This window comes from Synchiropus splendidus, chromosome 4 (assembly GCF_027744825.2).
Source record: "Synchiropus splendidus isolate RoL2022-P1 chromosome 4, RoL_Sspl_1.0, whole genome shotgun sequence".
Taxonomy (NCBI): Eukaryota; Metazoa; Chordata; class Actinopteri; order Syngnathiformes; family Callionymidae; genus Synchiropus; species Synchiropus splendidus.
The window spans coordinates 31,619,805-31,643,650 of NC_071337.1; the positions used below are offsets into that span (position 1 = coordinate 31,619,805).

The window sequence follows — 23,846 nt, forward strand, 5'->3', positions numbered from 1 at the left end:
AATATGGAATAATGTGCATTGCTGGTGGCAGGTATTTCATGTTTCTCTTAAGGTCATAAAGATCGCCTGAGGAATGATGGCTGCCTTCTTTTGAACTTTCCTTTTTAACCAGTCCTGCAGCTGTCATCACATGTTTGGAAACCAGATTCTTCTGCAAAGCTGTAAAGAGGCTGATATTCTAGAAGACTACTGGAAGAGTTGGTGTCCATGTCTTTCTGAAACAAACACTATTTCCAGTTGTATTGTAGCTGGCAGCCGGGGGGTCCAGGCGTAGCCAGGAGTTTGATACATTTAATATTTCTGTTTTTATTGAGATTTTAAAAATAAAGGATGAAATGTTTATGGAATGTATGAATCTTCCTGACATATATTTTTTGGTTTCAAGGTCAACAACTGGCCCACAGGTATCTGAAACAGTCCAGACTTTTACCTCTGACGGAACTTGTTCCTAAATAACTTCCCCAATCGTAAATATCCCCAAACATAAGAGCCAAGACAGTTGTCATTCATTGTTTAATTGGATTTTAAGCACATTGCATGCCGTGGAGTTGGCAGCATTAACTAGATGCCAAGATTGGTTTTGTAGCCGAGCAACTGCAGCCTACTGTCAGGCATCCATCCACCATCCATTAATATCACAACTTCTCAAGTCTCATACTTGTCCTACACTAACTACAGTACAAGTAGTCTTAGCATTTTCATGAGCATAACTATACTAAGTATTAAGTACATAGCTCTTATCGCTCCTATGACTGAGCTAGTTTCTTCAGTTAAAGAACCATTTCTAACCATTTTCAGCTTTTGACCTGACTTCTCTACTTTTGCAGGACTTGGGTTGGTGAAAGAGTATGAGCTATAAATTGCTCTTTTTGGATGAATATATATCTTAATCACATACATTTTCTTAGGAATTGCGGGACAAAAACAATAATTGTCTAGATAATTCAAATATGGAGGAGTAATGACCCTTTATGGAAAATTAGCTTCATATTCGTGTGCACTTATTGCATATATAAAAGTCAGTATTGCAAAAACAATAAGGTCATAGGAAAACTGAGAAATGAGAATATGTTTACAATGATTCATGATGTATTATCAGTATTATTATTAGAGTAGGAAATTTAGACATACATACTTATTCAACCACTTACAGTTCTTATCAAGAAGAAGAGCTTTAAATAAACTCATCATCTTCTATACATTGTGTTCTTCTTAGCAACACACGCCTACTCATTGGCTCCAGCTGTAGGGGTCTGAAGTCATCGAGGTACTTTGGGCTAGACGCATGCACACAAGGGGTTGGTTTGTTGAGTATCTGCGCCCGAGTGCCATGACACACCATATCTTTTAGTCCTCTGTCTCCAGCCAGATCAGTGTCCAAGTGCGCAGGCTGGAACATGGAGGCTCGGTTCTTTTGCTGGGAACCTTTGAAAGGATCGAGTTTGTGCCTCTCACTGGATGTTCTTGAGCTGAACTTGTTCGTTTTTACTTCTATTTGGGCTTGAGGTATGATCTCCTCCTGGACAAACTGAAGCTTGAGTGTCTGGGCTTCTCTGATATCTTGTGGTAGCTCCAGCGGTGCCAGTTTCAGAGGAAACCAGACTGACCGATTCTTCTCTTCCTTCTTTAAACCTTCACAACTCTCCTTGAGGTGCATCAAGTTTGTGGCCTCCGGAGTAGAGGCCGTGAACTGACCCACTTCCTTCTTCACATGTGTGGCTGACAGATGGAGACCAGGTGTTTTTGAATGGTGTCCATTTTTAGTGGCCGGTCTGAGCATTTGACCGTGCAAGAGTAGCATGTTATTTTTAACCGGAGTGGTCAACCTGTTGCTGCGGGTGGCCCCCTAAACAAAAGACACATCAGTGGGAAATGAGCACACAATCCAGTTACTCTGACCGACAAAAGTAATGTTTGAAAGTACTTTTTTTTTTTTATCCACGTGTCCTCTATTTGGACATAAAGAGAGGGAAGGAGGTGTACAGTATGTTACGTTGATCAAGGAAGGTGGTAATGTGTTATCAAGTGAGAAGTAATAAAATGTCTGAAGAAGTAACAAATTAATTATTTATGTCTGGTTAATTACATAATTAAACTGCATTGGGAGTAGTCCTAAGATCCAAAATAGTTCCTGAAAAGGTGCTAGTGAATAAAAAAGGTTCCTTCTCGTGCCTTGCGACATAAGTGAGGGTTGTGCAGGCAAAGTATGAGGACAGTGAGACCGTGGTGCGGTGTGCTGTAGGAGAGATGGAGGCCTTCACGGTGAGAGCAGGAGTCCATCAGGATCAGCTCTCAGTTCATTCTTGTTTGTCATAGCTATAGCTAGACTGAGACAGATTAATGAGGCTCGAGAGGGCTCTTGAGGGACAGAGAGCAAAGGTGCATTAGAGAAGAGGAAGAACTCTCAGCACAACTAAGATGGAATGTGTACAAATTAGAGAGGGCAAGACATTCAGTGACAAGCCAGTACAGTTAGTGACAATAGTTCAGTCACGACAGATATAAAATAAGGTGAAGAAGAGATCGTCACCCTGACACAAAGACAAGAAACACAAGAGTCAGAGTTGAAAAAGCTTTGGGTTTCATTGGGAGGGGCTAGGAAGGACAAGATTAGACCCCTGTATTTCAGAACGCTGACGGAATTGAATCTGTATGGCAAAAGAAGACTAGGTAACAAAATAAGGAATATTAAAATGAGAATGAAAAAAGAATAAATGTTAATACGATTAACATGACTATTCATATGAAGGGTTTTTTCATTTAAATATGTCAAATTGAAAATAGAGTTTAGTCAGCACAGTCAAGACATTTTTAAATAATGTCTTAGTTCAGTCTTGGTTGCAGTTTTAATCATTAAGATCACTGACTTGACACAATTGTGGCATCAAAAAAGAAAGTGTTTATTTATAGTTAAGTGTTAATATATATCATACGTGACTGTGAACAGTCGATGGATATGAAATGGCATTTGCAATAAGAATTCATAAATCAAGCTCTTCTTTCAAATGCAGTGATTGGTTTTTCAGTTGTTGTTTTTTTTTTTTCGTGATAGCTTTTGTGGTGGTAAATACTCACAGCCTTGTCCAAAGGGTCCCTCTTGATAATGTGCTGAGTCATTTCCAGATGAGCGCTGATAGTGGCGTCCAGGTTTCCTACTAGCTCCTGAGGTAAACAGCGGTGATGGGAAGCGTTTAAGCAGCATTAGTGCCCGTAAGCTCATTAGAGTTTCCGAGGGATCCAATGAGAATCTCCCGCTGCTGTGCACTGGCAGAGGAACCAATGACTTGCATACACCTCCACTGTAATAAATGTGAGTGGAATGATGTGCTTGGATTTGTGAGTGAATTTGTGTAGTGAACTGGGCCCCCTTCTGGCGATCGGTGGTGTGGCCTGAGGTCAAGTAGGATCGAGCTGGCATGAATTCTCCGACTTAAGCCTACGTTTTATTTGGCTCCAACACAAGTTCAGGCCACTGCTGTAGCAGCTGTCAGCAACCAGCCATTCACCTCCCTTAATGCTACAATAACAAATGTTAAGGTGACCCCTAGTGGGTCAACCTAATGGCACTTCACAACACATCGCCCCCTTGTAGTCTTCAACTGGAAGATAACTGGACTCTCAATTTCCCTTCAGTAATTATCAAGGAAATTGGAGGCAAATGTGTCAAGTGCATCACGAATATCAAACACTTTACTTTCAATTCAGAACACCTGAGCTTTGGTGCCATGGTGACGATCACTCCTTCATTCCACACAGTTTGACGCAGTGTCCAAGCAGCAGCTGCCGGCAAACATCTGTCTGTTGTGGTAGAAACGATACGAGTCATTTGTCTGTGGCAGCATCACAGTTAAATGGACTGCAGATGTGTCTCAGTGATGGAAATACGATTATATGTGTCTCATAAATATTTGCAAATACACACAGGTTGATGTACAAATACTTGTATTTTTGGATCTTTGGATTTCACAAATGAATATGTATTTGTAAATATATTATTTTTCATTTGTAACACAAAATGTATTTGTTAAACTGAAAATTCTGAAATTTGTGAATTGAGTTTCTCATTTTTGGTGTATAATGACACGCATTTACCGCTGTCCTCTCTCTATGTCGTATTTTTGAGAAACACATTTGAGAAACCCACAAATGCAAACAGCACCACAGCATACCGATTCACACACAGTCACAGCCAGTAGATAGACGTGTTGTTATAGGCATTACCGACCTTGCGGATCTATCATAAACATTTTTAGGAACGGTGCATTGACTGCACTATGTTAACGTTACCATTTTATGTCCTTTCATTCATCATCTGTGGTATTTGGGGGTTATTTTAGAAGTACATTAATGATGTAAGATATAGCTTTACATGATTTCCACGTCCATTACGATAAAACAAACAAAACAAAATTGACTCTCTGACAGTCAGTACTGCAGTCAAATGCGTACATCTGCAGTCACCAGTATATTAAAGTCTCCTCCTGCTCCTTTGTGATTGCACGAATAAAACAAATCACTCCAGTTCTTTGCCATTCACATACACAAGGCAGTGAAGCAGTGTCCTGTTCTACTGAAGCACCAACGAACAGACAAAACATGAAGTTTCATTTATTAAAACAGATGAAAGCCAGAGGTGCAAAATGTATTTTCTTTACAGTTTGAATTGAAGAGACTGACAGTTCTCTGCAATACAACTGCATTAAGAGACAAAAGGGACACAACTTTAAAATTGTTACCAAGTGAAATCCAATCTTTTCATCCCCCTCTGTGGTTTATTTTTCTGACTACAATAAAGACCTTAAAGAGGGAATTGTCTTTTACCAATATTGATTGAAGAATCTTTGCAAAGAGAGTGAGAGTTCAAGTCCACAGTATGAAGTTGACACTCTCACTGAGGAATTCTCAGCGAGCATACACTTTAATCACTGGGCGGGAGAAGTAGACGACAACATTGAAGATAACAAGCAAGAATGTAGCAACAACCTTGAGCATCAGTGAAAAACTCAGTCTGCACTCAGAGTTCTGAAAACAAGGAGAAATGTTACAACCAAAAACAATTAGGCAGCTATCACCTGTAACTTTCCATTAGTCTGAACAATAGCAACATCTGGTTCTTCTTTCCCATCAGGCATTGCCACAGGTAGTCAGCCTCTTCCACCTTGACTGTTCTGGACCATTGCAAGACCTCTGAAAAACACAATAGTATATGTTAGGATTAGTAGATAGCATAGTTTGGATTCTGAAATCAGTAGTCGGCAACGGACCAGGCTTGTGACTTTATAGGTGGTTTAAATCAGAATCAGAATTTTAAAAAACGTTATTAATCCCAAGGGAAATTTTGTCGGTAACTTAAAATGCTGCAAAGCCTCCAAACTCTCACACCAGATCAGAGTAATATAAGTATGGAAATGACAGTGAGGTACAGCTCACCTCTATTGGGCTCCAAGTCTCTTTATTCCTGATCTATCTACATCCCTCTACATCTTCATGGTGGAGAACTCTTCAAACTGGGGACACAATAGTGGAATAAAGTCTAACAATGAGAATTGATCACACTCTAAATATAGTAGAATCAAAATTGAAATCTTGATGGTAGTGAATAACATCAACATTGGAGCTAAAATAATGGTATGTTAGCATAATTCTTAGATAATTATTGTAATAGACAACATCATGGTTATAATAATATAGCCGAGGATTACCTGGTGGGTGCAGCAACATGACAGGTTTATTAGTGCCTTTGGTCTCAGTCACTATTAAGCTACCACGCCACAAAACTCGGGCGGTCACACACAACACAGCTCCTATCAACTATGGAAACTCCCAGAGGACAAAATTAACTTCTACAGTAATATACAATTGGTCTTTTCATAAACATTATATGGTATACAATTGTGATTACAATACGAATTAGTAATATCATACCCCACATTTAATATTGCTTGAGTGAGTCATCAAATATAGCTTTGCATTATTTGACTTTTAGTAACCGGCTTCTCCCTTCAGGGGTCGCCACAGCAGATCATCTTCCTCCATCTCACCCAGTCCTCTGCTTCCTCTTCTCTCAAACCTGCAAACTTCATGTCCTCCTTCACCACCTCCATAACTCTCTTGTCCTAGTAATAGATAACGTAGGATCATACTGACCCACTGTGGATGAAGGTGCGCGTCATCTTCCGCATGTTCACTGCTCCTGCACTTAACTTGAATATCTGGCCCAAAACATTTTATTATGAATACGGACCGTTTTCACGAAAGCCTGCTGTTCACACTGCACTGACTGTGCCGACCAACCCACAGACACGACTATGAACCGACAACCACAACGTATTGCGCAACTATCGGAAGTGACACACACCCATCTGACTCCACCAGCTGTGACGTTTACAACATAGCCCTCCGCTGATTGGCCAAACCAGTGTCAAGCTGTCGTTTCTTCCTCATGATTGGCTGGCTATCTTTCCGGAGACTGCGCAGTAAACAAAGCGCTAAAAATTCAAATTTCAACAGCCGTGTTTTTCAGCAGAGAGCAGAGAAACCTGGACACAACGGCACCATCTCTTCCTACTTGAAGAGTGTGCAAAGTTCCCGTTTGTACAGTTTTGCCCAGCCATTTGGATATATCCATAATGGATCCGTTTACTGCGGTAAGCTGTTTCTTTTCAATGTTTTATCTTGTGGTCTAATCGCCGTCGTGATCACACGCAAATTCGTGACGACTCCCGTGTTTCATACTTCTTACGCGTGGATTTACATCCAAATTATATCTAACTCCTCTTGCGATTAACGAACTTGAAATAATAAAACTTTATCCCTATAATAGATTTTTTTTTTCTCGATGTCATTGTCAGGAGTACCACTAACGAAGTTTAGGCAGACAGTCCATCACATGGTCCATTCATGTCGACTGATGTCATCTTCTAAACCGCCATGATATCCTGTCAAAATTAGTCCAGTCATTACCTTTTTGCCACCAACATTAGATTTTGCTCTGCAAATCCAGAAGGTGTGGTTATTTATTGACTTCACAATGGTTCTTTCTCTTGACGCCGTTTGACGCGTGGAAACATTGTAGGTCTTTACAAAGTACTCGTATACTTTATGGCCTAAATGTTATGTTCTCAGGCGACCTTTCTACTGCCCTAATGTCAGGATGTGTGCTTCTTCAATTTCAGTTCTTGCTACACCGTGTTTGTGTGATTCTTTGTGAATGCATCATGGAGGTGCTCTTGCTGAAAGAAACACTTACTTGCGAACTAACTTTTTCTTTACTGCCTCGGGGAAAGTGACGAATGCAGGAGGGGCAGGAATGTGTTTCTGCCTGCACAATTGGCTTACACAGTAGAAGGTCTGACTCAGACTTTCTTGGTTTGGAGCCAAGGACGTGGCGTTAGATGCCCTGAAAAGGCAATAGAATGCTATGCTCTGGCCATTTCTCCTTTTTCAGAATTCGATGAATAATGTCTGTGTGTCCTTCTACTCAAATGCAATTATAAGTATACTCTGAAACATAATCGAATGTAAACACTCATTTATTTGCGCATTATGTATTTCACCTTGCTATTTTCTTCAAAGTCATTAAATGAGTATGACTTGTTTTGGCAACATCAGAAACTTTTGGAGCGCACAAGGGCACGCCGGGAGAATCTGCAGAAGAAGATGGCAGATGCATCAAACAGACAGATGGGCAAACGAGTCAGAGAACCGCTGACGGACACCAACAGTGGGCTGAAAGAACCAGCTGATAAAGGTTTTTGCTTTTTCCCTACACAGTTTTACCAGTGCTATCAAGTCTGTTTAATGACTCCCCACTTCATATCCAGCTTCACAGATGTCGTCCAAGCCCTCTCCATCTAAGAGGAAGTGTTCAGGGGAAAATGTTCAGCCTGCTTGTGGTGAAGAGAACCTGGAGCCTCCTCCCGCTGTGCCGAGTTATCATCCATTACAGCCAGATCCTGCCACCTACCAGGCGGAGAACACTCAACCCAGCGTCAGCGTTCAACCCAAGACGATGGCAGCCACTGCTGCTCCAGATCATTTGAGTACCAGCAATGTGGGATTTGCCAATCCTGTAACGGTTGATCCACCAGCCGCTGAGGAACTTAAGGGAAATTCCGCCTCATCTGTGCAGTGCATGAAATCTCGTCTGCAGCGGTTAGCAGAGCAGAGGAAGTGTTGGGACGGCATTGGTGAGGGTCTTTTACTCTCACACCTAAAAATGAATCGTATATTTATTAATGCTCTGGGTAGTAGTGTGGCTGAGAGGTGCAAAACGTATTTGCAAACTCTTGGAACTAATTTACCAATAGTGAAACACATTTATAACATTTCAAAAAAATTAACAAAGTTCGTAAATGTGTTTTCAGAGTTCATAAATTTGAACGTCTTTCTTGATTTAATCGACTCCCAGTGGTGATCCGCGCCAATCGCGGGATTGCTATAAGCAGAACATTCCAGCAACCACTTCCGGGTCACGTCCGTAATTTGGTCCCCTCGTTCTCCATTCAATACTTAGGGAAAATTTACAACTCTGAAACAACTTTTATTTTCCAATTGAACTTATAAACTCAGGCCTCAGTTTGCTAAAGAAGTTTGTAAATTTGCTTGGAATGTTGTGGAAGTGTTTTGCTATTTGTATATTTGTTCCAAGAGTTTGTGAATTTCTTTCAAAAGTTTGTAAATGTGTTTTCCACTTCTCAGCCACCGTCGGTAGATGAGATGTTCAGTGCTTGTTTTGTTTGATGATGGTGCCGTTACAACTAGTTTTATGCCCACAGTAAAAGACAACAACTTTAGAGGAATACTGCATCAAGCAAGCAATAGGACAAGCCTCGTGAAAAACACGGGGTGTATTTTGAAATCTCAAATTCTGAAGTAAATGGGGAGTGGAAAATTGTATAGTTTTAGATTTGTATATTGCAACGGCTTCTGCACAGAGTGAATGGAGTGCAGACACTGTTTAGAAGTCCCACTTTTTCAGTTCACCTTAGTTAATACACAGGTAAATGTACCTCATGCCTGAGGTGCCAAGTGCTTCTTACTAGGACTGTCAATAAATTTATTTTTATCTTCAATTGCAGTAGAGCTAGGTTGACTCGAGATTAATGGCAAATTAATAACGCATTTTGTATCAGCTCCAAATGTTAAGTATAGGAAATGTTCTCAACATCAGAGTGGGCAATAATACTTTCCTCATTCTGACATTCCTTTACTACAGCAACCCAACCTAACAGATTCTTTCAAGAATGGAACCCAGTGGTTGAGAGGCCAGGACCACATATATTGACTGTCAGATAATGTGCTCTTGTATGTATTTGGTCATACACGCATTTGAAACAAAGTCAGGGGTCTGAAGACGTTTGATTACAGTTTAAATGTGTTGCAATTGCTGAAAGCATACTTTTCCTGATGCATGGTGATTTTGTTCTAGACGACCCAGATGAGGTTCCAGATGACGCTCCTCTGTCGCTTTTGAAGAGACAGCCTGATGTCCCACCAGCTCCACCTGCCACTAATGTGCCGGTGGGGAGGAGAGGCAGGCTGGCAAACCTTGCAGCCACCATTGGATCCTGGGAGGATGATTTAAGCCATGCAAACACTCCCAGGGAGAACGCAAAAGGCAATTCTGCGACCAGCTCCTGCAGTATCAACAACGCAGGCCCTCGTTCAAAACCAGCAGCAACCACCGACCACAAATCAACTAATAAGGTGTGCAATTGTGTTGCATAATATTTGTGGATTTTGGTTCAGAATGTAAAAATGAACGGTGTTGTCATCGTGATTAGTAATCTTAAACTTGTGCACAAGCTAGCCTTTTACCAGTCTGTAGACTGCACATCAACACCTTCATCACGGTAGCATTTCTGAATCCTAAACCAAGGAAGTGAAATTAACTTTTTAAAGGTGAATTTGAGCAGTATTTTTAAGTTATTTCTAAACTTCTTTGATTCCATGATTTTTTTCTCTGAAAAGAAACTGCAGCATATGGCAATACAGTTGGAATAAGGCTTATGTGGTGTGGCTGTAAAATTGAGACAGCATCATGGAATTATTGCCTATCAGAAGCTTTGCCTGTTTTAGGTTCTTAAACACTGACACCTGCAGGCATACTGAGACTACTACTTCAATATAAATCACTATATTATAGAAGATAATTGATTTATCTTATTGTATGTTTGCACATAGTTTAGGATAAATAATGCAATATGTTCTTTTTTCACCTTCTCATGTGTCACCTGTCTTGCTACAGCAAAGTTAATTCACTGAACTTGACAAGAAGTAGGATATGCAATTGTTGACAATTGTTAGTCTTACGTGTTTCACTTTCTGAAACTTTGTACTGTAAAAATATGGCCCCAAAACATTGAAGCAGCCATCACAAGCCAAGTAAAGATATTGACGAAATGCACATCATTAACCAAAAGGTTACTAGTTAAATAGTGTAGGTTATATGTCCAAATGAATGTGTTTGAAATTCGGGACAGGATTGTCAGCTGCGCTTGTACTTCAGTCAAGAAAACAAGAAATTCTGAAAAATAACTGTTTTATGGCACATTAAATGACTTGCTTTAATAAAGTCAGTTTTACCCCAGCACTTACCCTGCAAATGGCTAACCTTAACCAGGACTGGTTCAACTGAAACCCGATTATAATCATCTCGTTATTTTGAAGTCTTCATCCTCAAATTAAGGTTTGGACCTGTGGGGACCGGCAAAAGGTCCCCACAAAGACATATAGTCCCCACGAGGTTAGTGTTTGGTCAAGAATTGGTCCCCACATATAAACAAGCCCGCACTCATCCACCCAACCAAACCATTCAAATTGTATTTAATTTTTTTTCACTGGCACTCTGCCACTCTCTTTAGGTTGTGTCGTGAGAGCATTGGTTCATGATCAGATCTAGTTGTGATCTAAACTATATTAAGCCCCCTGATCAATTGTATTCAGGTTGACTCAGCAGCAAAGTCAAACAAAGTGACCCTTCCAAGACCTCAACAAACCTGCGATACTTTGGGAACATCACATGAGGCTTTACCGAGTCCACAGAAGAACACCGATCACAGGACGGCTTGTGTTTCTACTCCGCCCAAGACCAAGCTTCAAACTGCTGTGTGTTCTCCTGGTCCCTCATTGTCGACTCACCTCCGGAAGAGCCCCATGGCAAAGGTGGTTTCTTCGAATGTTCCAATGAACAGTCCCACTTTGACATCAGAAATATGCAAAAGAGCTACATCTGCTCAAAAGTCTGTGATGCTGGATGCCCCTGTCAAATCTCCAGGTGAGTTAAGTCCGTCTCTGCAACCAAATTCACATTTTTTAATGTCTCCTCTCCTTGTGCCTGTTTTGCCCCTGACAGTTGTGAAGTCGGTTCTTGAGCGCTTTGGAGAGTGCTATGTAGAGCATGTATCCCAAAGTTCTTCAGCTGCAGGAGCCCTTCAGGCCAAATCTTCGACTCCTTCTGCTGCACCAAACTCTCGACTGGTCCAGGACCGACTAAAAGCTATTCAAGGAACGCAGACTCACACAGCTGACCTGACCCAGCAGCAAAAGATGGTAGGTGGATGGTTATCTATGTCTAGTCTTAATAGTAACAGTCGAACCCCAATAACCAGAGAGTTAAACTTTCCTGTTTACAGCAGCGGGAGTCTGAACTTGCTCAGATCCGGAGTCGCTTCCAAAAGGGGTGCAACAACAGTGCTTGGGGGGAAAAAGACAAAACTGATTGCACCAGGAAGGTCAAGGACAACAAGGTGTGTGCCTCTCTTCTTTTCTTACGTGGAAAACGATGAATACTTATCGTAATCCATTTTTCAGGATGAGCTGCCACTACCCGTGTTGGAGCCCAACACTGCATTGAGTGATCCAAAGAATGAGTACATGGCGACTCCTATCAGCAAGGAGAAGACAAGAAGTCAGACTGCTCAAGGTATGACTTCTAAATACAAGTTTGTTTCATACTGGCATCCTGCATTCTCAGCAGGACACGCTAAATTCATGATCATTAGTGCCTGTATAATGCCCTCCTCATTGTGTCATCACACTGGTTTTCATGAACTCGATGCTTCTGCTCTGTAATTTTGCATAATAGGATTCTCGACCCTTTTGCGGCCGTAGCTTGGCCATCGCGGCTGCAATATTTGTTTATCGGTGTAATCTCGCAGTTATCCACCTTTCGCGAGTTGTGGTGTGGAAGCACCCTGTCCCGAGAGAGAGAGAGATAGAATAGCATTACGAGGGGACAAGGCTTTGGACGCCTGTTTCAAAATCCTAGCTGAAACCCTGTATTTGGATATTTGATATCTATTCGTGATCGGTATCGGCAGCAAAAATCCTGATCAGACCATCCCTACTCGGAATAAATTGTTTGCAGATCTAATATAAATAATATATATAAAATAAAATAAAAACTGCCGCCTGCATTTTTTGGGATTATTGTTATTGGCGATTTTGTTTTAACATTGATTTATACGGAGGCATAGGCTTTAAGAATAAAAATAATCCACATTGTATATGATGATTGTAGATGGCATTACACAAGATGGCCAAATACCGTAATCCTTTTGGAAAGGCATCTAATTGCTATGGTATTGGTGTGTAGAATAGATACCCAAAAGAATTACACTAGGGCTGCAATGACCAGTCGACTATTAAATTACTGACCGACAGCTTAATGCGTTGCTGCCTCATGATATCATTGCTCTCCTCTGTGCGCATGTGTGAGCTACCAATACCTGAAATGAGGGACAAAATGTCCAAAATATAGAAACATTTCACAGTATACAACATCAAACAATTTGGAAACATACCTTTCCAACAACGGCACCACATCCACCAACATTTACGTGCACGGTTGTAATCACATTGGAGTAGAGGTTTTCTTGCCTTGATTTGTAACAACTAAAGTCAAATATTTTACACTACAATCATGTCAGTGAACACTCTATTATTAGTTGCTGCCATGAGATTACACACAAACATACTATCCATTTGGTTATCTATTGGATCACATCTGCGTTTCCTATGACATTGTCACTACTGTAGTAGGACACCAATGCAAGACTGCTGAGATATGTCTATGAAAATTGTTGAAATGTGTTCTTTCTGTAGGTGGTGGCCTGGCTCTGTCTCCTCCAGTAATGAAGTCCAGTCCCAAGCCAGCTGTGGCTGGACTCAAGCGAGGACATGATGGGGATCATCATGATGAAGTTGAGGATGTGGTCAGAGAGATTGAAATGAATGTTGATCAGTCCATCAACTCGGCAGTCATCAGTGAGATATTCAATGTGGCGCTGGAGCAGAGCGAAAACCAGGACACAGATGAAGATGAGGAAGAGCCTTTAAATATCTCCTCCATGTCTCTCTTGGCTCCGCTCGCGGAAACTGTTGCTGCTGTAGTCAGAAGTCCCGAGGGCAGGATGACGGTAGGGCCCAGTACTCACTCTCATGTCCTTGACTTGCCCATGTCCAGTCCTAATGTTTCTTCATGTTTATCTCTAGACATCCACTCCGACAAGCTCCTTCATTGTGAAAACTATGACTCCAGACTTTGTATTGAAAGACAAGTCGCAGTTGGCCAGTGAGCTGTTGTCACACTCCTCTGACAGCAGCAATGTTGTGGCTGATGAACTGCCATACAGGTTCCTATCAATTTGAATCTCTGTTGAGAAATATCACGAACTAATATCTACGTGGTTTGTTTGCTAGCATTGATGCATATCGGTCCATTCGAATGAAAGAGACGGAGCGTCCACCCGTGTCCCAGAAGAAGGAGGAGTTTTCCCTGAGAGCAGAGGAGCTCAAAGCCACTTCTGGCTTTTGCATCAAACAGAAAATAAAGGTCAAGATGTGATTTAATAATGTTGATCATTATTTCTACTTGTCTGTTATAAAACTTTTATAAAACGTTTTTTTCTCTCTCTCTGTAGCTCTTGACAAATGAAATAAACCTACAGCAGACCATTATTCACCAGGCAAGCCAAGCGCTGAACTGCTGCACCGATGAAGAACATGGCAAAGGCTCACAGGTAGAAGCTGAAGCTGAGAGGGTGCTGCTAGTAGCAAGTAAGTGCAACTGAACTTTTAGCTTCATTTTACTCTTTTGTTTTTTGGCAATATCTCTACTAGAACACCTTTGGTGTTGCAACAGTGTATAGTTCATTTTGGTGATTTAACTAAAAGAATACCACTCCTCCCCTGTAAGATGGTGCTATTTTTATAATCCAGTCAGTCACTTCAGATGTATTAAGTGAATTCACAGGTTACTGTGGGTTCTTCCCAGGATTTTTTCCCAGCATAGGGGCATTGTACATCCTTCACGGTCCTCTTTAAGATCCTAGTTTAAAAGGTGGAGTACTGACTGTATGAAGCGCTAACATTGGAGACATATTTCACCACATTTTGGCTAGGTTGCTATATGACTGGGGAGAACCCTGATATTAATATAGCGTATGAAAGACTGAGCAGGAAACTTCACATTTTTTCCCAAGGGATGTTTTCAATTCCCTTCACTTTTATGTGACTTGTATGACACTGACTCATGACACAAGTTATTTTGAAGGCATACATTGTTACAAATGGAGCCGTTTCAAAGGTCTAAGGCCGGTGTGCCCATTATGTCGATCGCTGTCTATCTGTCCATCGCCAAAGCTAAGTTGGTAGACCACAAGAGCCATGCAGTGAACGTGATTAGCGAGTGACTAGGGTGTTGATGCTTGTCCCAAGCAACACCAAGTGTTGGGGTGCAGGTTCTTCCCAGCCAACGTCGATTGACACAAAGCAGGTCTTCCAACCATTCAGCCTGCAGGGTCCTGCCACCTCCGGATACTTGGGTGTCTTCTGCTCATGGGCTACCTCGAGCCGGTCTTCCAGGCTACTGTTATTTCCAGTTGCACCACTTACCTTGAACTCTTGGATGTTAAGATCATGTCTGGCCTGACTGTTGTGCTGGTGATGTGCTCTGGGGGTTTCGACTGCCCCCCAAGGTCTACCTCTAGCTGCTAGTCGCATGCTGCGGATGAAAGCCCTGAGCGGACCTTTGAAACAAGGTTTTTCTCCAGCCCTGATGAATACAATGTTGCGCATTCCTGGGGCCTGAAGAAATCCTGCTGTTCTTTCCAAATCTAATCGAAACACACCTCCCTAACTCAATTCATTTAGTATATATTAAACTATTCTGTCTCGTCTTTTTACAAAGCTAAGTGATAGTTTTGTGTCTGCAGCTGAGAGGAGGGTGGCTCTGAAGAAAGAACTGGACCGCCTGAAAGTGGAGGGTCCGTCAAACCAGAAGAAGATAAGCCCAGCCCCAGGAGACACTGGCATTGCAGCATCCATGGGCTCCATCACCTTGCAGGAGCTGCGCCTTCCTCTCAAAGCTGACTTTGTCTGCTCCATGGCTAACAAGCCAGGTCTGAACAACTGAACTGCTCTCTTCTTAAGCATTCTGTATTTCCCTTGAAAGCCTGCTCCTCTTTTTCTCTCATTTAATAGAATTATTAGTTGGCCAAATGAAATGTCATTGTGTCTATTATGTCAGTGTGTTATTGGGAGGTAGAAGGAAGCTGTGTTGCCAGTTGTTGTGGTTGTCTGGGTTGCTGTGTAGTAAATATAACACAATACAATATTGTTTCTTAACCAGTGGCACGGCACCAAGCAATCGCTGGTGAGAGATGATCTCACTTGATAGTATCGTCTTGCTGGTCAAGCGTTCTCTTGCATATAGTGCGGTAACTTTGGTGAAACCGCCCTCGGGTGATTGAGTGTACGTGGTTGATGCAGCAGCAGCAGGTTGGCAGACTTCTGGTAACCTGGGCATTACAGGATTACAGCAAATGCAAAGATTGCCAAAGCTAAACCTGAAAACCTCAAAGTGAAAGCTGACAGTGTGTTCAGGGAACATGTGCTGGAAATTGTTGTTTAAAATTGTTGTGGAAATATTAAGTGCTCATTTTGGGCAAGTACTCAAACATCAGTACAAAGTGGTATCAGGACATCTCTACTTTGTAGTATTTACATTTTTAATGGTAGTAATTATCTCCAACTGGTTTGTTTTCATTGCAGCACCAATGATTTGATTGTGAGGCTTTCAATTGTCACTCAGAGGCAGATTATGATGTCAACAGCAGGTGTTCTTGCAGTATCTTGGTCTTTTTCTCTTCTTAGAGGCATGACATCCTCGAGACAAATTAGAGGAGCCGGTCTCTTTAGTTGACGTCAAGAAGTGAGTTCTCTATTAAGAGCATACTCAATGCTTCATACTGTCTCATAGATGTATTCATCGGACATTTATTTTTGTTTGTTTTGTTTAGTGTTTCCTGCTCCACTGTGTGTAACAAAACATTCCGTGTTAACCGTAACATGTATTTCTTGCAGAAGCCACCAAATATTCGTTCTTTATCATGATTCGTGCTGGACCAGAGAACACTGTGGCCACTCCACTTGCAAGCACCCATCGGGGACTTAGTGGGGACACTTTGACTTTCCCAACCAAGTTCACCATGTAAGTCTAAGTCTTTACACTCACCATGTTGTTGCTGTCATAGCTGTAAGACATTATTCAGTGGCCAAAAATGAATTTTAGTAAATAAAATGTGTGCTTGTATTATAAGAATTGGGAATGGTTTGCAAATGATCACGTCTAGCAGTGTATATCCAGTTATCGTAGAGTTTTCAGAAAACTGAGTCATGCATGCATTTTATCCTTCAATATTTATTTAATTTCAGATCAGATGTCACAAGTGATTTTGCCATAAATGTTGAGGTCTACAGTCTGGTGAGTATCATTCAACACATAGATTGAGTGGCCTTTGGATACTCCAGTTGGTTTGCGCACAACTAGCTATGGGGTTGCCAAACCAAAACCTATTTGAAACATCATCATTTGATGTATTGTTTAACAGAAATATTCAATTGCAGTCTATGTTTCTGGCTGAGTCATTCCTGCTGCATACTGGTGGTAGATGGAGGTGCAACAGATCACTATTGATCTGAGATCAGTACAGGCCACTCGCCATGCACATGGTCCACAGATTAAAAAAAAAAAATGCTTGTTCACATAAAGACTATATGACAGTGGAATACATTGACCATGGCCATCCGTTTGATGTCCTCACCGCAGTGTACTAGCGACAGGAGCCAAGACGGAGGCTGCTCAACAACCTTCATCAATGCGGTATTTAAACAGCCCTCTGCAGCAGAATCCTACGGGGCTAATGCTATTACAAAGCTATTGTGAGCAGGGTTGCCAACTCTCACACTGTCGGCGTGAGACTCACTCAAATGCTGCTTATCCCTCCCTCGCACGCACGCATTTCGAGACAACACTACAAATGACACCAGCATTCCCCACTGAAAGGTTCATATAAGCTGGTAGCTCTGTGTTAACTGCTGCAGACAGTGGCATGCTTCATCATTCTAAACAAAGGGTTCATATTTCCACTCATGCTGTGTAAATGCAAGCATGTTATATGTGTTATTTATTGATCCATAGCTTCCAACATTCTGTGCATACACGTCTAGCAAATACCTCGTCTTGTAGTAGTCCCACAGTGGGGAAATTTCACAGCAGCAACAGTAATATGTTAAAGATGTACCCAGGCTACAGTAGCGCATAAAAACACATAAAACTGTCCCACAGTGGCATAATTTAACAAAATACACGTAATGCTGTAAAAAAAAATTATATACGCACAAAATATTAGGGCACGCTAAAATAAATAATAATGCAAATGCATCTGTGTTATATCGGCCATATTCCGAAATATTGTATGAGAAGGGTGCCGTGCCGCGATTTTCAGTGCCTCACAAAATTCTGTTGGGATCAAGTGTTTTTGTAGACCTGTTATATAGAGGTCAGTCTTAATCATGGTCTTTGTTTGACAGGTACAGAAGCGTGAGGTATTCAGCGACAAGAAAAAAAAACCCTACAAGTCAAAGGTAAATCCATCCGTATCTCAGTAGACTCAATGAGGAATTGAATGTAGTACTTCATTGGTGTGCAGACAGGTCTGAGATCAGTATCATCCACACACATTGCTGGTGACTGCACCGATGTGTGTTGTATATTTGGTAGTGTCAGCACCCTTTGGATGTTGGGTCCAGACTGCGATATGCTCTGCTATGAAATGTATGACAATTGTGCACCTCTGTCCATAGAGAGAATAATGGTACCCTGTTTTTGCAGGCCATCACACCAAAAAGATTCCTTGCTATCACGGTAAGACATACTTTTTTTTACTGTTTAACTTTAATCCTTAAATTGTACAGTTTGCAAATGCGCTATTAGGGTTACTGTCATATAGTGCAAGTATTTTTATTTTAAGTATGTTTATTTTAATCTCCTCTAATACATTCTAATTGCATTTGACAGTTATGTGGCATTTCTTTGCATTATGTTACATTGCTTCTGAAACATAGAGGGACTGTTTCTATTATGACTTCCTTGATATCTAGAACCATTACTGACGAAACATTAAATAGTTTGGAATTCTGTGGTTGACCGTGCTTCAATGGTTTTTTAGCTGAAAATAATTATTGTTGTATACAATTACTGTATATCGGGATGCCCCAAAATACTGTGAGGCATGACCAGTGTTATCTCACAGCAGGTTATCGGTATCAGGACCATATGCCATTGGTGCATCCTTAATTATAATCCAATCATTTTATTAACAAACCTCTGCAATATACTGTATAAGAAGAGTTTTGTAGCTAACTTGGAACCTAAAGCCATGACATGCCAGTCGTAAGCAGCTTTCGTGCTGTCAGAAACTTGTTAGTTCTAGGGACAATTTTAGATGCATCAAATGCACATTTTATCGTTGTGTTTAGTGGTGATAGTGGTTTTATTTCAAAAGGACAAAGTGGCCTCAACACACGCAACGCGCTGCAGACAGATGTTCGCAAGACCATAATCTGGAATTAGCAATCTAGAAATGTATTGTATTATTTATCAATTGTAACTCAAATTCCACCGAAGGCTCAACAGTGCTCTGTTTATGACATTCGATATCCATTTTCCTAAACGTTTTTTTTTTATATCCTGCACATAACTATGAATGTGTACAATATATATATATATTTTTAAAAGTGATATAAATTGTAGTGTTATATAAACAGCTACTAACGTCTGAAATAGCCTGCAAACTGTGTTGCGCTAGAATAGGCTTGCCATCAAAGGCTTTGTGGGATTGGTGGGTAGAGTCCTCATTTTTGCTGGACTTCGAGTCATTTGTAACCCTGACTCAAATGTGTCAGTAATGGAGGTCTTGCTTTCATTTTTTTTAAGGCATGTGCACACATCAATGTATTGTTCACCTTTAAAAGAAATGCGTGGCCCAGCAACTCTCATGTCTTGTGACAACCAGACATCGGTCCTATCTTGTAACTGCAATTTGATTTTTTTTGTTTTGTTTTGTCTTACAGAAAAGTGGCTCGACGCCAGGTAAATCACAAGCACCATGTTTTTCCATGAATAGAGGTCTTTCCAAAAGAACTAGAACACTGTCGTATTGTCATTCCCTGTCTGGCTGAGTTTTCTTGATATCTGGCAGACCGTTTGGGCTGTGGTCTGCCATGTGTTTACATAGTGGCACATTGATACTTTTTTTTTTTTTTTCTCGTAAGTCGTAAACCAAGATCAGTTTGGGAGACCATGCCACAGTTGGGCCCCAGCATAAACACCCACAAAGATGGTTTACGTGTTTTAGCCCATTTTATACCATTGCAGTTTGTGTGTTAGTAGTCCAGCTCAAATCCCACCACTCACTGTCAGGTCACCTCCCGCTCACTGTTTAGACATTTGATCTGGCATCCAGCACACTCAACATCGGTCCAACTATTGGCATGGCTCTCCTGCTTTTGATCTCTGGTGCCAACACTTGTGCACACCCTATTAAATGAACTTCAACATTGTTCCTTCTAGTTGTGGCTAGTCCAGGAGGGCCACATGCTGTTCGGACCAGCAACTTCGTCTTGGTTGGCTCTCATAAGCTAACGCTCTCTTCCATTGGCATCACCAAGTTTCCTCTGGACAAGGTACATCAGTCTTATTTTGATGTCCGGTAGTGGGGATTTCCAGTCCAACACCTTGGAGTTATGAGGGCTGACCCGTAGCGGGGGACGTGACACGTACTGCATGTTTCATATTTATTGAATTTATTTATTGAATTGAAAATATTTATCAAGATGTGAAGGAAACCTCCGCGTTTGTGTAGTCTGAACGTTGGATGTTAGAAAAAATGTTAAAACTCAAACATTCTACATTCAAATAAATCTGTGATTGTATCAATGATACACTCATTATTCTCATAGGTCAGCAGCCCTTCACTCTAACTGATACATTTAAAAGGTATTCCAGGAGCCATTTGTGAAGCACCACTGCTTTCTGGAAGCAGCTTTACCAATCCTGCTGTTAAACCCAGGCGCATGCGTTGTCCAACTCTTAGTTGCTGGATTCAGTTTTCAGAATGGTCAGTTCAATCAACCCTCTGAGTTAAAGTCACTCTGCATGGAGCTCGCGCTCATTGAAGCATTAAAGAAATGCTAACCAAGTCCATCCTTGACTATGAATAGGAGAAAAAATGTATGGTGAGTTTTCACTTGCCTGTTACTGAAGATGAAAGCAGTCATGGTGTTGTTTAGTCCAGGGTTTCTTAACCTTTTCGATCTTGGGGCCCACCTTTCCCCGAACAAATGGACCCATTCAAGTAATAGAACTGATTCACTGACTCTTTATTTCATTTGTGATCAGTAACCTTATTTAATCTACTTGCACATACCCGAAACCTTGTGAAATGACATGAAACCACGTGACCGTCGCAAGATATTTATTTGTCATTGAAAAGTCCATCCAGCAGCAGAACAAGGAGCAAGTCATATTCATCAAATTGGCAAAAGAGAAAAAAATACACTTGATGCAAACTGAATAGCATTTTGAAAAAAATAAATATAGAATAGAATACAATAGAATGTCATGTGCTATATTGTCATTGTGCGCCTACATTGAAAAAGCTGCCATGTCTGGGCCTTGTTTACATTATCATGTGTAAAAGTCATTTCAACACTGTGGAAGTGCAACAATCTTAAATGAGAGTTTAAAAGCAATAATACAACATTGACCAATGAAATGTTTGAGGGGAGGAGGCCACTTATCAATGGCGTGGTTTTTTTTTTTCTAGGTACCATTCATGTGTCCTTTGGATGGCAGTATCTCCCTCAAGCTGCAGTGTAAAGTTGGCTCTAAAATTGAAGAGCGAGGCTTTCTGGTGACTTTTCTTCCCGAGATCATCGGCTTCCTCTTTTTGGTGTTCCTCCCACTAACTGTGCATGTGTTCCTCTGTAGACGATGTTTGAAGACGTCAGTGGGTTTGGTGCCTGGCACAGGCGCTGGTGTGTGTTGTCAGGATACTGCATTTCCTATTGGACGTACCCTGATGATGAGAAGAGGAAGGTAAAGTACACCTTTAATCTGTTTTTGCTTTGTTTTGAGAGAGTCACCAGAGTAATCCAGCAACACTGACTAATGATCAGGGGGCCTTTACACCAGCCATTTTTGTCAACATTATTGAAATGTGACTGCAATGTCAGCACATGTCAGCACCCAACCCCCCCACCGCTGGAAAAACATCCTGCCATCATCTTTCCTGGACCTGCTGTACTAACTGTTAGTTCGTGTGTCTCATTCTCAGAATCCCATTGGCCGTATCAACCTGGCCAATTGCACCAGTAAGATCGTGGAACCAGCAAAGAGGGAATTCTGCGCCCGACCACACACTTTTGAGCTGATCACAGTTAGACCAAAAAAAGAGGATGACAAGGAAACTCTGGTCAGTCAGTGTGAGAACACCACGTGTGTCACAAAGTAAGTACCACAAGCTGCCGAAAACGGAACACATTTAGTATTTTCCTTCTGTCAAACTATGCTATTTTTATGAGGTTTTTTTTAACGTCTTTCAAAGCAATTATTTTAAGTCATAGCAGTGGCTGCAGGATTTCTACCAGATTTTGGGCAGATTCTGTATGGATTCTCAAATGCTTTAAAGGCTGTCCATCTACTACCGACAGATCATTCAGACTTGTTTATTGAGGAAAACATTTCAGTCCGTTCCTCTATAAATGTTTAAAATCTTGGTTATTCAACCAAATAAGTTGTAATTTCCTCTTTGGTGCATCATTCTTTTGCATCAGTGATAGTGATGCTGACCTGGGCGTGATCTGATATTAGAGTGCAGTTGACATTTCATTAAACATTTCCGAAATTCAGCACTTCTGCTAATAATGCCTACCGGCCTTTTCTTGTATGATATTTGTCTTGTGAAAGGTAGCAGGGACGGCTCATGGCACCTCTTGCTTGGGAGTTAAATGGTGCCAACAACACATTTCCCTGCCACCTCCTCCTTGACTGCAGGCCCCTACAGCTGCTGGATGTGAACTGGACTAGTTATTCACCCACTAGTTTCTTTATGTGTACACTGAATGCCCAAGGTGTTGCCATTGTAAATACACTGGCTACAGTAGCGCAACCGAAAAGTGCGAAGTACGAAGTCTCCAGCATGACGCAAGTCAACAGAGGTGAGGCCTGGATAGGGCAGACCACCCTCACTCACCAATGCAAGCCCACTTGCTGTCATTTTTGCCCGCTGCTCCACTTTACAGATGGTGGCAATAAAAACTCACCTTGTTACTTTTTCTTCAGCCACTTCTGCTTCAGTACTCAGATAAGCAGCAGTCTGAACCTAACAATTACACCAGAGGAAATGTGACGGTGCAGCACTGTTTCTTTCTGCAGAAACTGGCTGAGTGCTGACACAAAGGACGAGAGGAATTTGTGGATGAAGAAACTGAACCAGATACTGGTGGATTTGAGAATGTGGCAGCCGGACTCCTGCCAATTGCCGCTGTAGTTCCTGCCACCAGCCGTCGTGTTGGTGACCAAATCCCATTCTGTGCAATACAGCGTGTCATTCTTCTGAGTTCCAATCAAACTCGGGATTTGCAAGTGTACTTCAAAGACAAACGCCATATGTTACAGCATTTCAACGTTTGTCTGGACGGGAGGCTAGAGCATATATTTTGTGTGTTTGTTGTAACTTGCATGGCTTTATGGCAGTTTTTGAAAAGCCACATGATGGTTTGTGTATCTTTTAACTTACCATTTATTAATCCGCTAAGTTATCATAGTGTAACATCACACTTTGTTTGAAGTCTATCTGAATTTACTTTCTTTGCGGTCATTCACCTGCACATATTTATGCTTTTATTTTTCTAAAACCGTGTCTGCTCAGTGATTATCCGCATGTTTACTCAGTCCACGGTGAGCTCCAGTGCGACATTTTACTTTTTTTTTTTTTTTTTTTTTTTTTTTTTTCCTGGCCAAAACAATTATTCCATTGCTGACCAGTGTTTGCTGCAATGTCCTGGTCTACAAATGATGTTATAGAAAATATATTGATAGTGAGTTGAGGGGCTGTGTAAGAAAATTGTAGATGCAGATGGAATGAATATGTCAGTGGGGCTACTTCAACAAGTTTCTTTGTAGAAATTTGTTTGGCTTCTTTTTATTCTGCATATTATAATATTCCATTTAAATGCTCTCAGCCAAAAAATCAGCTTTTTGTTTTTATGTGAACTGAAAGAAAATAAAAGTTTGGTGATGTGATGCAATCCCAAAAGTGGTAAATCGTTATTTATTAAGAAGGACAATTATGTTGCAAAAAATATATAGCAACAGCCCATATATATATATATATATATATATATATATATATATATATATATATATATATTTTTTTTTATCCTTCCCACTCAAATAGACAAGCTAAAGGTTGATCTTTAAGGGTCAGAGCATTCTT

The 23,846-nt window shown here is 41.1% G+C and overlaps 2 protein-coding genes and 1 long non-coding RNA gene across 5 annotated transcripts; 1 reads left to right on the top strand and 2 right to left on the bottom strand.

Annotated features, from left to right (window-relative positions):
- Positions 1–106: 106 nt before the first annotated feature.
- On the bottom strand, positions 107–3,161 carry LOC128757911 (uncharacterized). Its single transcript, XM_053863539.1, has 2 exons — positions 3,076–3,161; positions 107–1,846 (listed from the first exon to the last, which is right to left on the bottom strand). The coding sequence occupies exons 1-2, from the start codon at positions 3,115–3,117 to the stop codon at positions 1,175–1,177; spliced, it is 714 nt and encodes a 237-aa protein (XP_053719514.1). The 5' UTR covers positions 3,118–3,161; the 3' UTR covers positions 107–1,174.
- Positions 3,162–4,632: 1,471 nt separating this feature from the next.
- LOC128757929 (uncharacterized) lies at positions 4,633–6,312 on the bottom strand. 2 transcript variants are annotated; one of them, XR_008414412.1, is made up of 3 exons: positions 6,148–6,312; positions 5,431–5,507; positions 4,633–5,187 (listed from the first exon to the last, which is right to left on the bottom strand). It is a non-coding gene; the product is annotated as an uncharacterized LOC128757929 (long non-coding RNA). The 2 variants fall into 2 exon arrangements; XR_008414411.1 differs by having other exon boundaries at positions 5,703–6,312.
- A 189-nt stretch (positions 6,313–6,501) lies between these two features.
- anln (anillin, actin binding protein) lies at positions 6,502–23,618 on the top strand. Of its 2 annotated transcripts, XM_053862693.1 has the most exons (24): positions 6,502–6,647; positions 7,612–7,750; positions 7,824–8,053; positions 8,132–8,189; positions 9,431–9,708; positions 10,948–11,278; positions 11,357–11,553; positions 11,637–11,750; positions 11,815–11,926; positions 13,108–13,421; positions 13,498–13,637; positions 13,705–13,837; positions 13,926–14,061; positions 15,219–15,404; positions 16,369–16,495; positions 16,720–16,768; positions 17,878–17,931; positions 18,179–18,211; positions 19,420–19,438; positions 19,919–20,031; positions 21,174–21,260; positions 21,338–21,445; positions 21,684–21,856; positions 22,784–23,618. In XM_053862693.1, the coding sequence occupies exons 1-24, from the start codon at positions 6,630–6,632 to the stop codon at positions 22,896–22,898; spliced, it is 3,264 nt and encodes a 1,087-aa protein (XP_053718668.1). In that variant the 5' UTR covers positions 6,502–6,629; the 3' UTR covers positions 22,899–23,618. The 2 variants fall into 2 exon arrangements, with proteins under 2 accessions (XP_053718668.1, XP_053718667.1); XM_053862692.1 differs by having other exon boundaries at positions 7,824–8,189.
- Positions 23,619–23,846: the final 228 nt, after the last annotated feature.

What these genes read in the sequence shown, in the direction of transcription:
- LOC128757911 (XM_053863539.1), bottom strand. Translation starts at nt 3,117, where the DNA reads ATGACTCAGCACATTATCAAGAGGGACCCTTTGGACAAGGCT. An exon ending in GGGACCCTTTGGACAAGGCT is followed by an intron (nt 1,847 to 3,075) that starts GTGAGTATTTAC and finishes TCTTTTGTTTAG; the next exon opens with GGGGCCACCCGCAGCAACAG.
- anln (XM_053862692.1), top strand. An exon ending in GAAGTGTTGGGACGGCATTG is followed by an intron (nt 8,190 to 9,430) that starts GTGAGGGTCTTT and finishes ATTTTGTTCTAG; the next exon opens with ACGACCCAGATGAGGTTCCA. An exon ending in GCTGATGAACTGCCATACAG is followed by an intron (nt 13,638 to 13,704) that starts GTTCCTATCAAT and finishes TTTGTTTGCTAG; the next exon opens with CATTGATGCATATCGGTCCA.